The sequence below is a fragment of the Talaromyces marneffei genome, chromosome 7 (assembly GCF_009556855.1).
Source record: "Talaromyces marneffei chromosome 7, complete sequence".
In the NCBI taxonomy this organism is placed as follows: domain Eukaryota; kingdom Fungi; phylum Ascomycota; class Eurotiomycetes; order Eurotiales; family Trichocomaceae; genus Talaromyces; species Talaromyces marneffei.
This window is the reverse complement of record NC_072354.1, coordinates 1217552-1228722: the sequence shown is the minus strand read 5'-3', so window position 1 is coordinate 1228722 and position 11171 is coordinate 1217552. Positions and strand designations below refer to the sequence as shown.

The window sequence follows — 11171 nt, the reverse complement described above, 5'->3', positions numbered from 1 at the left end:
TCCCCGCTGTTCGTATCGACATGCAGACTACATATCGCGTATTACATGTATGTAATATTACAATGTACTGTCTTGTCTTGTCTACACCATTTCCATTTCCGACATTCTGACACCCCCGGAGAGCCCTGGCTTGCCGGAGAACTCATCGAATTGCCAAGAATACGTATGACTATCAACCTAAATAGCGTTGCAGGCTAGAAAGTTGTAGTTAAGCAGAATTCCCTTGGGAGGTAGATTTCACCGTTGCACTCTGAGGGGATGAATGCTCCAGTATGACTTTGAATACAATACGTTGCTTGGAACCACCAAACCCAAATCCATGGTGCTCAAATACATTCAGATCGATGTCCGGAACCTTAATACACAGCTTCACCAATGGCATCTCCTCATTGACCAAACATATGTATCAGTCTATCAGATATGTGAAGTAGATCTATTAAATCTGGACATGTACGTGTACAAGCGTTACGAAACACGCAGGACAGTCAGCGTATTCGGATTTCCGATTTTCCACGGACTTTTATACGCCACAAGGCACTCAAAATTACAACAATGTGCTTTGTGCTCCATAACTACCAGTAATTTAATAAATTTATCCACAAGCAATGACGTGCACCCCCAAGTAAGGAGCCCAGGGACAATAGCTACTTTAAGTTGACTAGTGTTAACTAGTTAGTTGCTTACTCCACACTTGAATTTGTCATCTACGTAGTTGGTTAACTAAGTTACATTCTACTCTGCATAAGTTAAGTTATGGAGTGCGGAGTAATGTTATCTGAAAAAGTTGTACTCTGTATCGTACGTACCAGTCTCGACTCCGGATAAGCACTAATGTGATAGATCGATCAGCTTTGAGCTACGCGGCGATGGCGCACCGACGACAACAGCTTGAAGTTGCGTCTGTACCTGGATGCAGAGTACAAATAACGTACTGTTCACCTTTCAAGTCAGTAGCACTGCAATCTGTAGTGCATCTTTGCACGGTGACTCCGACTCGCAATCCAAAGTCAGAAAAGCTTAACAGGCCCGGGGAAACGGGTCGTCGTGCTAGCGTCTAAGCCAATGCAGGACGATCAATCCGGCCAGCTGTCAGAAGATGTCAACTCGTAGAATATGATGGATGCTGTGCGACGACAACCTCACTACGTGGTTGACAGGCTACGTGTCGCATGCCAGTGGGCTCAGATTTGTTTCCATTGATTTTTATGATACGCGGTTGGAAGCAGAGCATCTTTTCTAGAAAGAGGAGTACCTATCCAATGCCAGTCAAGAGATCCAATATCACGTTCGCAGAGATGAGCCAGATGAATTGTGTGAGAGTAAGTGGCAGCCCTCGAGAGATAGTTAACTACCACGTAGTAACTAATTACGTACACAGTCCATAGTTACTCTGTAGTACGGAGTATTGTTTTCTCTTTTGATAGGTAACCTATAGTTAGGTTCTAGAATGTCTTATCATCATCGCGGAGCAAGGTGCTGGAACACGGAAAAAGGCACCAAAAAGCCTCCACTCAAAGCATCCTGATTGGAGGCCTCTAGCCGATAAAAGCGGGCAAAAAAGGGGTGACATGCACGCTCTGAATTTCTGATTCGCTGGAAACAAGCCCGTTGTGACAAAGGCAGTTTAGCCTCCTCACTTGCTCTTATCCACTAACCGAAATTCGTTAAACCAAAATAAACGCTTACTCCGACAATGTAGGCGCACTTTACTCCTTCGGTCGATTTTCTGCTCGCCTTAACGTCTTTTGTATCTTATAAGATTCGACGATATAACTGCAAGCCCGAGAAGACTCGTATCCCTGACCAGACGATTTACGCTCCTTTTTTCCCTCTCTTTTGTCGGTTTGTCTCGCGACACTGCGATCTTTTTTTGTTACTAATATTGAGTCGCGCATTTAGACGGGTTTGTTGTGCAGGGATACGACAGACTCTGAGTCCTTACGGTCCTTTCGATCTCATATTTCATTTCTGACGAACACTCTCGCTACATTCCTATTGATTACGCAAGCATCTAGATTGAATAAACCGATCGTTATACGGAACGCGCTGTAGCTGAAATCGTTCAATTGCTTATAGCGTGACGCTCATTAACGAAAAACGAACCGCAAAGAGAACGCCGCCAGCAGCGATTGGGCTCGGGTTATAGCGAGGTAACATGGCTGATAAGGTCTCAATTACAATATGCGGAGATGGGGGATGCGGTATGCTATGATCTGGTGAAACATGTTGTATATGCATGATTGACTCATGGTGGTTAGGAAAATCTTCAATCACATTGCGACTTGTGCGCAGTCAATGGATGCATGAGTAAGGTTATCGGGTCTCTATGCGAAACAAAACCAGTGGTATATAGCTAACTGAATTGATCTGATTAGATATGACCCGACGATAGGTATAATTTCCTGGAGTTCACGGCTTCACGTACCAAACTAATCTTCGACAGAGGACTCCTACTCCGTAACCCGCAATATCGACGGCACCGATTACTTCCTCTCCATAACCGATACCGCCGGCCAGGAAGAATATCGCGGACTCTGGGCAGCATCCAATCTCAAATCAGATGCCTTCCTGATGGTATACGACATCACGCATCAGCCAAGTCTCGAAGCTCTGGACTATTTTATGGATATGATTGATATCGAAGCTGAGCAGCGGCTAGAGGATAACCAGCGTATTATGAAGGAACTAGGCAGTGAAGCTCGAAATCTTCAAGTGGGCATGCCGCCACCAGTCAAGATTATCGCTGGCAACAAATGCGACCTTAAAGATGCGAGAGCAATCTCGGCTCGGGATGGACTGGAGTACGCTCGGAAACATGGATGCGGGTTTATGGAGACGAGTGCGAGGGAGATCGTCAATATTGAGGAGACATTTGCGCGTATGTTCCGAATTATTCCTTAATAGGGTTGGCGAGTTTCGTACTAATGGATTCTGTCTAGTGATTGTTCGACGTGTGGTTGAGGCCCGAAGACAGCATTACCAATCTCAACAACTCGAAGCCCGGATGGGTTCTTCTACTGCCCGCACACCTGCATTGACCATCAGCGAACGACAAGCGACCGACCTGCAACAACCGAAAGATGGCCAACGCCGACGCGGGGGATTCCCTCTCTTTGGTGGTAAGAAGAGTGCTTCAAAACGCGTATCGTTCGTCAATACCAGTGATAAGGAGGGAGGCCAGCAGGAACAACAATCTAAGAACGAAGGGGAGGACGATGAGTCTCAGAGTTGGTGGAGGCGTCTTATCTGCTTATAATCTTGATATGATCTATGTTTTGCTTGGAATACCCCTTCTGTTGACTTGAGAATTAAACTTGACTAGTTGACGTGTAGTTAATATATGCCAATTTGTATAACAATAAATCGATATTTGATTATTTACTACGGAGTTGTAGTACAGCAGGAGCATATGATAGGCCACAGGGTGGCTGCTAGGGCGGCCAGGCCAGCAACGGGCGGCAGAGAGGAAGTGGGGCCACTAGCCGTGTGGAGAAAACAAACAACCAACATCATCGAATAAATAAGAATCACAATAAATGACACGGCGGTCGGGATGATTCCTCTTGATTTCACGAATTACTGTCAATGAGCTCCACGACAAATTAACCGACCGGGACTCTATCGTTTTTGCCCTCGGGCTACAGCTCTATAAACCTTGGAGGACTCCATGAACGCGACAATGGACGACCAACAGACCGAAGATCGTCACCACGACGAGACAACACATAACACATCGCATGTAACGGATACACCATCAAATGCAGAAAAGGATGCTTCATATACCCATGATGACAATGAGGAATTTTCGCTTGATTTGCCGCCAGCTCATGATCACAATGCCGACGATTCAAGGACCGAAGACAGTGTACTACACCATTCGCTCGACATGGACGGTGACGCAGCCGACGACGATGACGCCCATCAACCAAATAACCAAACAATCTTGGAAGAAAAGGAGATGCAAAGAAAACTCATGGACATTGAGTCAAGCTTTTTACCAGAACCGTCCACAATCGATATGGCTGCCACTCAAAACGCAGGTGTTGATGACACATACCTGGTTGGAGTGCCTACGCAGAACCGAGATCGTGAAGAAGCCTCTTACAACCCGGATATATCGCGAATACAAGAAGAAAACTCGTTCTCCGAATTACCTCGTATAGTCACGCACGATGAAGACGAACCAGCTTATAATCCAGCAGATCCTACGACAACGCCAGCGACAAATCGAGAGTCGGTACTCAATACTTCAGCGCTAGAGTCGTTAGCCTCGTCGCCAACTGCTGCCGCTGCACAGCGAACGGTGTCTCGCTCTTTGCCCACGTCTAGAAATACGCAAGAAGGCAGCGCTTTTGCGGACTCCGCCGAGATACACCGAAGCTTAACCCCTAAAAAAAGTCGGCGGAATTTATCGCCGGCTTTCTCTGATACGAGGCGATCGCGGGAGGCGTTTGTGGATAGCAACGACGAAGATGGCAAACCCTCGGGTCCTCAAACGAAGCGCTCTCGTCCTAAATATTTGAGCAGTCGCCAATCATCACATCGGTTTTCTGCATCGTCAATCACGAGCACTAACACAGATGCAACGGGTAGCGATGCAACCCTGGGTGCGGACTATGCATTACAAACAGGCGGAGCGGTATCTTCTAGAGCCAGCATGGGAAGGAAAGACTTGTCGCGGACGATCAGTCTAGGCAGCATGGCTTCTGGGGTGTCAGCACTCAGCGAAGAAAACGCCCTTGACAGACGGGTTCTCAGTGGTGCGACGGATGGTGGTTTACACACCCTTGACGAAGAGGACACAGGCTCTATAGCCGCCTCTAGAGACACGGAAGACAACGCGCCAGTGACGCCAAGGGCTGGGTCTAGGGATCTCAACTTGCCGATGGATACGGTAGTTGCGCAGCATCTGCAGGATATTCAGGTTCCGGGTACTTTGGCTCGAGAGTTTCAGGCCAAATTTTCGACCAACATCTCTCCTGACAAGCGAGGCGGTGCGCCAACACCTGCTTTCGGACGCAGTGGCAAGAGCATGACACTGAAGGAGCAGAGCAGCACAATTGATCGCCTTTCAAAAGAGAACTTTGACTTGAAAATGAGAATTCATTTCTTGAATGAGGCTCTGAATAAGCGATCTGAAGAAGGTATCAAGGAGATGATTTCAGAGAATGTCGAGCTCAAGTCAGACAAGATAAAGCTGCAAAAGGAGAACCAGGGAATGAAACGTACCATCCGGAATCTGGAGAAGCAGCTCAAAGATAGTCAGTCTAACAAAAGTGGCGTTGACACGGAAGGCGAGACGAGCGAGGATGATAAGCGGAATGATGTTGAAGAAGAGGAGTTGATTTTTCTCAGGGAGAGGATTGAAACATATGAGGTCGAGATTGAGAGACTACGAACTGAGAGTATCGTGCGGGAGAGCGAGAAACGCCGACTGGCTGAAATTGTCAAGTCGATGGGAGAGAACAGGCCTGCTGATTCGGAGGCTGGTGCGAGAGAAGAGAGAGTATGTGATATTATATCATTTCTTGGAAGTAAAGCTGACATTTGCTAGGAAATGTGGAAAGATATGCTTGATGCCGAAACAGCCGCTCGCGAGCAGGCCGAAGACGAGAATCGCAAACTCCGTGACGAAATATTGCGTATGAAAGCAGAAGGCATTGCCACTGGCTCTGAAGCCGGAAGGTTTGGCAGAGCCGGCCGCAAAGGCTCTTTTATTTCGCATTCCACGACATCGGAAAGAGATCATGACCGCCGACTGACAGTTCCCAGCTCCACAGGCAGTACGCTTGTTGAGATTGAGTTGCTGAAGAAAGAAAATGCCGAACTGCGCAGGGAAGTCAGTGTGCAGACTTCGATGCTGACCTCTAGAAATAGAGAGAAAGAGCGCTTGTACCAGGAAATCGAAGATCTTAAGCTCCAACGCCGTGAAGGTGGAAGGTCTATTGCCGGCGACAGCATCTTTGAGCGATCAGCTTCGAGAGCTCATGCTCGATCTTCATCTCGAGCAAGCAATGGTACAAGGGAGTCCCGCTTGAGCGACACAGAGCGTGAATCTTTGGAAGTACGGAATGGTGAACTACGCGATCAAGTTTCGACCCTCAAGCTTGAAAATCAGGGCCTCCGAAGTCAGCTGGATGAGTACACAGCCGAACTCGAAGCACTTGATAAGGCATATCAAGCTGATGTGGACCAAGCCGAGGAAGAGCTCCAGATACTCCAGCAAGAGCGTGACCAAGCTCTGCAAGTAGCCGAAGAGCGGGAAGCTGCATTACAGGATCTGAAGGCAGAAGCACAAGAAGAGATCGATACATTAGGTGATGAGTTGGATCAGAAAGTTGAGGAGTGCGCCCGTATGGAATTGACGCTTCGAACCCAGGAGGAGAACCTGAAGACATTGCAAGCGGAGATGAGATCTGCCAGCGAAGGTATTCTCCGACTCGAAGAAGATGCACAGAGCAATCTTCGCAAATTTAAGGGAGTACAGCAAGAGCTAGAAGACTCGAACAGGGAGATTGAATCCTTGGAGAAGAATCTCTTTGAAGCAAATGGAAAAGTGCAGAGATTGACCGTGCAGATTGAGTCGAGTCAGGGTGAGATAACCTTCTTGCGTGAAGAGCAAGATGCAGACAAGATTCGAATCAGTGAGCTTGATTCAGAACTCAAGGCATACCGAATCCACCTGCAAGTTGAGAAAGAAAAGACCAAGGAGCTAGAGACGCGACTAGCAGAAGAAAGACATCAACGCGAAGTGGTTGGTAGCAAGGAGAAGCAAGAAGTGCAGCGTATCATGAATGACCTCAACCGCGAAGCTTCGGCCGCTAAGGATGAAATTCGAAGGTTGAAGAAGACACTTTCTGCACGTGAAATTGATGCAGCGACTTGGAAAGAGCGCCTCATGGAGCTTGAAAATGGCTTACGGGAAGCTCTTGGAGATTTGAACGGTACTCGGTCTAGTCTTCTGAACTCCATTATCAAACTTCAGAAAGAGCTTGAATCAAAGTCTCTTGACTTGGAAAGCACCCGGTCTAAGCTCGATGAGAAAGAATCGCTTTTGCAGAGTCGTGAGGCATTGTTAGAGAGTCACGGACTCGAGTCTCGCAAGCTTGGAGATCTTTTGGACCGAGAACGACAAGCACGCCGAGCGGATAAACACTCATTCGACCAGGCCTTGAAGTCGCAGCAACAAGCCTCACGTACGATTTCTCAACACAACTCCCGCATCAGCGATTTAGAGTCTGCAAGAAGCCAAGACCGAAAGCGGTATGCAAGTCTCGAACAGCAATTGAAGGATCAGCTCAGTGAGCGTAACGCGCTATACTTGACGCTCTGGAAGCGATTGTCGGTAATGTGCGGACCTGACTGGGCACATAGTAACAGCCTGATCAATGGTAATCTGCCCAGCGTAGAGGTCATTGGTAACATGCTATTCTGGCCAGGTTTCAGCCGCAATCTCCTTCTCTCAGTCAAGACTGTCGAGAATATGCTCTCGGGATTCAGGACTCGTATTAGACAAGTCGAACGTGATTTGACCAAGGAATACCAGTCTCTGGAGCATAATTTTGGTGTTCGAGTCAAAAAACTCGAACGTCTCGAAGAAGCTGTTCGCAATATTCGCAGCCAGCAACGGGCTTCCGGTGTTTCACCAGAAATTACTAAACTACGAGGCGAGGTTCGATTCCTGAAAGCTGAACTGAACTTGATGCAAACAAACCCTTCGTCTCGTCGAGCTGGCTCTAATCTCAGCCATGCTACTACTGCGATAGATCAGGAGCCGCTCGCTTCACCTGTTAGTCGTACACAGTCGACACTTGTACGCTCAGATTCGCGTGGCAAGAAGGGTACACTCTCTCACAGTCCACCCAGCATGCCGCAATCGAGTACTACCCTTGTAGAAACATCATCATCGACATCCTCACAACGCAAACCCCACGACTCCGAGCAAGACAACGTCATGATCCAACGCCTACGAGAGTTAGAACGGCGGCTTAAAAACGAACGAACAGCAAGATTAGCAGACCGCGACGGCGCCCGGAAACGCCTTGAGCAACGCGATGCCGAAAACGAAGAACTTCGCGCAGAGCTTGAGCGAGAGCGAATGCGCCGGAGTACACGGGGGGTTCTGGAACCTCCATCTCTGAGTCGGGGAAATAGTCAGCGAAAGACTTCAAGGACATTGGTGGTCGATTCGGGGCATACGTCTTCCGGGGAAGATGACAAGCGTTCGTCTGGGAGTGATAATGAAGATACGGATGCTCATAGTTCGTATGGAGAGGGATTTACGGTTGAACTTGAGATGTAGCCTTTTTCTCGTTGACAGGGGGTGGTTTTTTAAGGGGATGATTTTATTTATGCTATGAATGTATACGGCTACGACTGATGACATGGGATGTACCATGGGAGGAGTTTGGGTTATTTTGGCTTTTGTGTTTGATTACCTGGGCATGTTGTAATATATCATTTAACACTTTTAATATCGGTTTCTATAATATGATACATTCTGTTCGATTCCATCCCCATCCTCCGTCACATGCTACAATAGCAAGGACGAGGGGATCATCGCAACGAAACCTTCAACGAAAAGTCCACAATCCCAGTACCCTGATGGATCGAACTCGTCGACAAAATGTCCACATCCTCACACACAAACCCGGCTGCATTATCAGGCGTTAAACCACCACTAACCTCAACCAAAAACGTGCCCCTCGGTTTTCCCTTCTCCGCCCATTCAGTCTTGAGCTGCGCAGCAGCCTTCTTGACTTCGTCGGCTGTGAAATTGTCGAGCATGATTACATCCGCACCAGCACTAATAGCGGCATTCGCTTCTTCGATGCTGCGCACTTCGACCTCGACTTTTGTCGAGAAGCCGCCGGCTGATTTGGCTGCTTGCACTGCGGCCGGGATGGCGGCTGCGATTGCGTCTTCGCTTACACCTTCAGCAGCAGAAGCGGTGTTGCTAACGTTATTGGCACAGGCCCAGACGTGGTTGTCCTTGAGCATAATCATAGAGCTCAGATCGTGTCTATGAGGGTCTGCACCGCCAATGAGAATGCCGTATTTCTCAACCAGCCTGAAGCCAGGGGTTGTTTTGCGGGTGCCGGCTAGAGTGCCGTTCCAGCCATGGGAGCGCAGGATTTGGACCAGGGAGGATGTTCTATTCAGAGGGTTAGTGGAAGATTTGAAGGTAAAGTGGGAGCGCCGGGGGGAGGGGGGGGGGAGCAGACTTGGTGGCTATCCCTGAGCAGCGCGCGAGGATGTTCAACGCTACTCGTTCACCTAACAGGATTTTGCGGACTGGGCCGCGGACAGTGGCGCATTGTTTGATGGGGGTGATGCTTTCGCCTTCTGAGACGTGCCATTCTACTCTATATAAAGGAGTCAACGTTGCTTTCTATCATAACACATCCACTTCGTGGATCGATAGAGAGATAGAGACGTACGAGCACCCCAACTGGGAGAAAACTTCATTAAAAAAAGGAACTCCCGCAACCACGCCCTATACTCCTTGTTAGAGAACCTTTTATTTTTTTTAATACTAGATGGTTAAGGACATACCGCGCTCTTGCCTAAAAGTCTAGCTTCCCCCTCGGATTCACCAACTACAAATCCACCATAATCGAAACTGGGACAGTCTTCTTCCAGCCATTCCGATATGAGGCGTTTGTAGTTGAGGGGGAGGAGATGACCCAGGTTTCCGTGTGCTGATGCCATTGCTTCAGTCTTCAATTTGCAACTTTTTTTGTTGGTGAGTCAGTTCTTGATGTTCGGCTATGAACGGCTAATGTGTCCAGGTAGATGGAAACGCACCTATACGCGTAGTTTTGATATGTAACCCCGCGGGCCTTTTGATACCAACAATTTCAGGTCGCAAAAAACGAGTCTGCAGTCCAACACAATCAACAAAGATGAAGAATTGTAGTCTAAAACAATAGTTGGAGGATTTATATCGGTAAATCGGATATTTGCGGGACGAGAAATTTGAAGCTTGTGATCCTCGAGCCTGAGATTTACGGAAAGGGTACTGCGGGGTAAAACCCAGATAAAATCCTTGGGAATGCAAACTGAAGTGCGCATGTGCTATTAGTAGTAGTACTACTTGGGTTATCTATGCTATATGCTGTCATGAGAGGCGATTCTATAGTAGAAGATTTGATCTTTAAATATATCAATAGGCCTGTAGGGGGTGGTGATTATCTTAAGTGTGCTTCTGAATTCGTAACAAGTGCTTGAGAAGGGTATCAAACTCGAGTTAGGGTTATGAGAGGTTTTGCAACGCCTTAACGACATCCCTCGTACTAAAGACATCCGCAAACTCTTCACCCAAACTCGCAACTGAAACAGCGTGAATAGTCTCCGCATCAAACCCTCCCTTGGCAAATGTAGCGGTAGCATCAGCCACAAGCACGACGCGACCATGGTCAATACTGACGCCTTCCGGGAGCGAGCCATCTGGGTTGACCGTCACTTTGTCTGTCTGCTTTCCTTGACTGGAAATTCTATCGACTACATGCAGATTTGCAGCCATTCGCGTTGTAGTTGAGACGCAATGATCGGTAGTCAACCCGGCGAAAAACACCTGTCGTACGCCGTGTTCTCGTAAGAATGATTCCAGCCCGGTGCCGATGAATGATGAATTGACGCTCTTCCAGAATACCGGCTCAGATCCATCTGCAGCTGGGACGGCAAAGTCCAATGGTTTGATTCCATCTGTATTGCTGGAGTGGAGTTTGGAGTCCGGAGAGAGAGACGAGTGAAAGACGTGAATAATATAGATAGGTGCTGTGGAAGACCAGGAACGCTGGCGTGCTGTGCGAAATGCTTCTAGCAATGAAGTGAGATTCTGCTCAAAAGATGGATTGGAGCGTGATGAACCCCAATGCGTTGGATGTTTGAAGGCTGCTTGATTATCTATGAGCACTAGGGCAGAGGGCTGGGTGAAGGTTAGAGGATGCATGATTGATGATTCTGTCTCTCCCATCTTTTTTGCTTGTACGTATTAAGGTCTGCGCCTTTGTAAGTATCTTGCTTGAGGGGATGACACCAGATTTTATACTGCTTTCGATGGTGGGAATTGTGGAGATTAGTCAAGTAAGTGAGTCATTTATTGCGATATTGAAAAGATTTCGCGTTCCAAGTTTTAGACATCATTTGTAATCAAATAGTCGTGTTTT

The 11171-nt window shown here is 47.8% G+C and overlaps 3 protein-coding genes across 3 annotated transcripts; 2 read left to right on the top strand and 1 right to left on the bottom strand.

The window, feature by feature from the left end:
• Positions 1-2155: 2155 nt before the first annotated feature.
• Positions 2156-3256, top strand: EYB26_009097 (uncharacterized protein; the record flags this gene model as incomplete). Its single annotated transcript, XM_054268348.1, has 5 exons — positions 2156-2201; positions 2259-2307; positions 2376-2392; positions 2444-2878; positions 2940-3256. The coding sequence occupies 5 exons, from the start codon at positions 2156-2158 to the stop codon at positions 3254-3256; spliced, it is 864 nt and encodes a 287-aa protein (XP_054124323.1).
• Positions 3257-3679: 423 nt separating this feature from the next.
• On the top strand, positions 3680-8302 carry EYB26_009096 (uncharacterized protein; the record flags this gene model as incomplete). The annotated part of the gene is made up of 2 exons (XM_054268347.1): positions 3680-5506; positions 5555-8302. The coding sequence occupies 2 exons, from the start codon at positions 3680-3682 to the stop codon at positions 8300-8302; spliced, it is 4575 nt and encodes a 1524-aa protein (XP_054124322.1).
• A 254-nt stretch (positions 8303-8556) lies between these two features.
• On the bottom strand, positions 8557-10954 carry EYB26_009095 (uncharacterized protein; the record flags this gene model as incomplete). The annotated part of the gene is made up of 6 exons (XM_054268346.1): positions 8557-9154; positions 9225-9365; positions 9441-9496; positions 9556-9733; positions 9808-9842; positions 10283-10954. 6 exons carry the CDS (start codon positions 10952-10954, stop codon positions 8557-8559), a joined length of 1680 nt encoding a protein of 559 aa, XP_054124321.1.
• Positions 10955-11171: the final 217 nt, after the last annotated feature.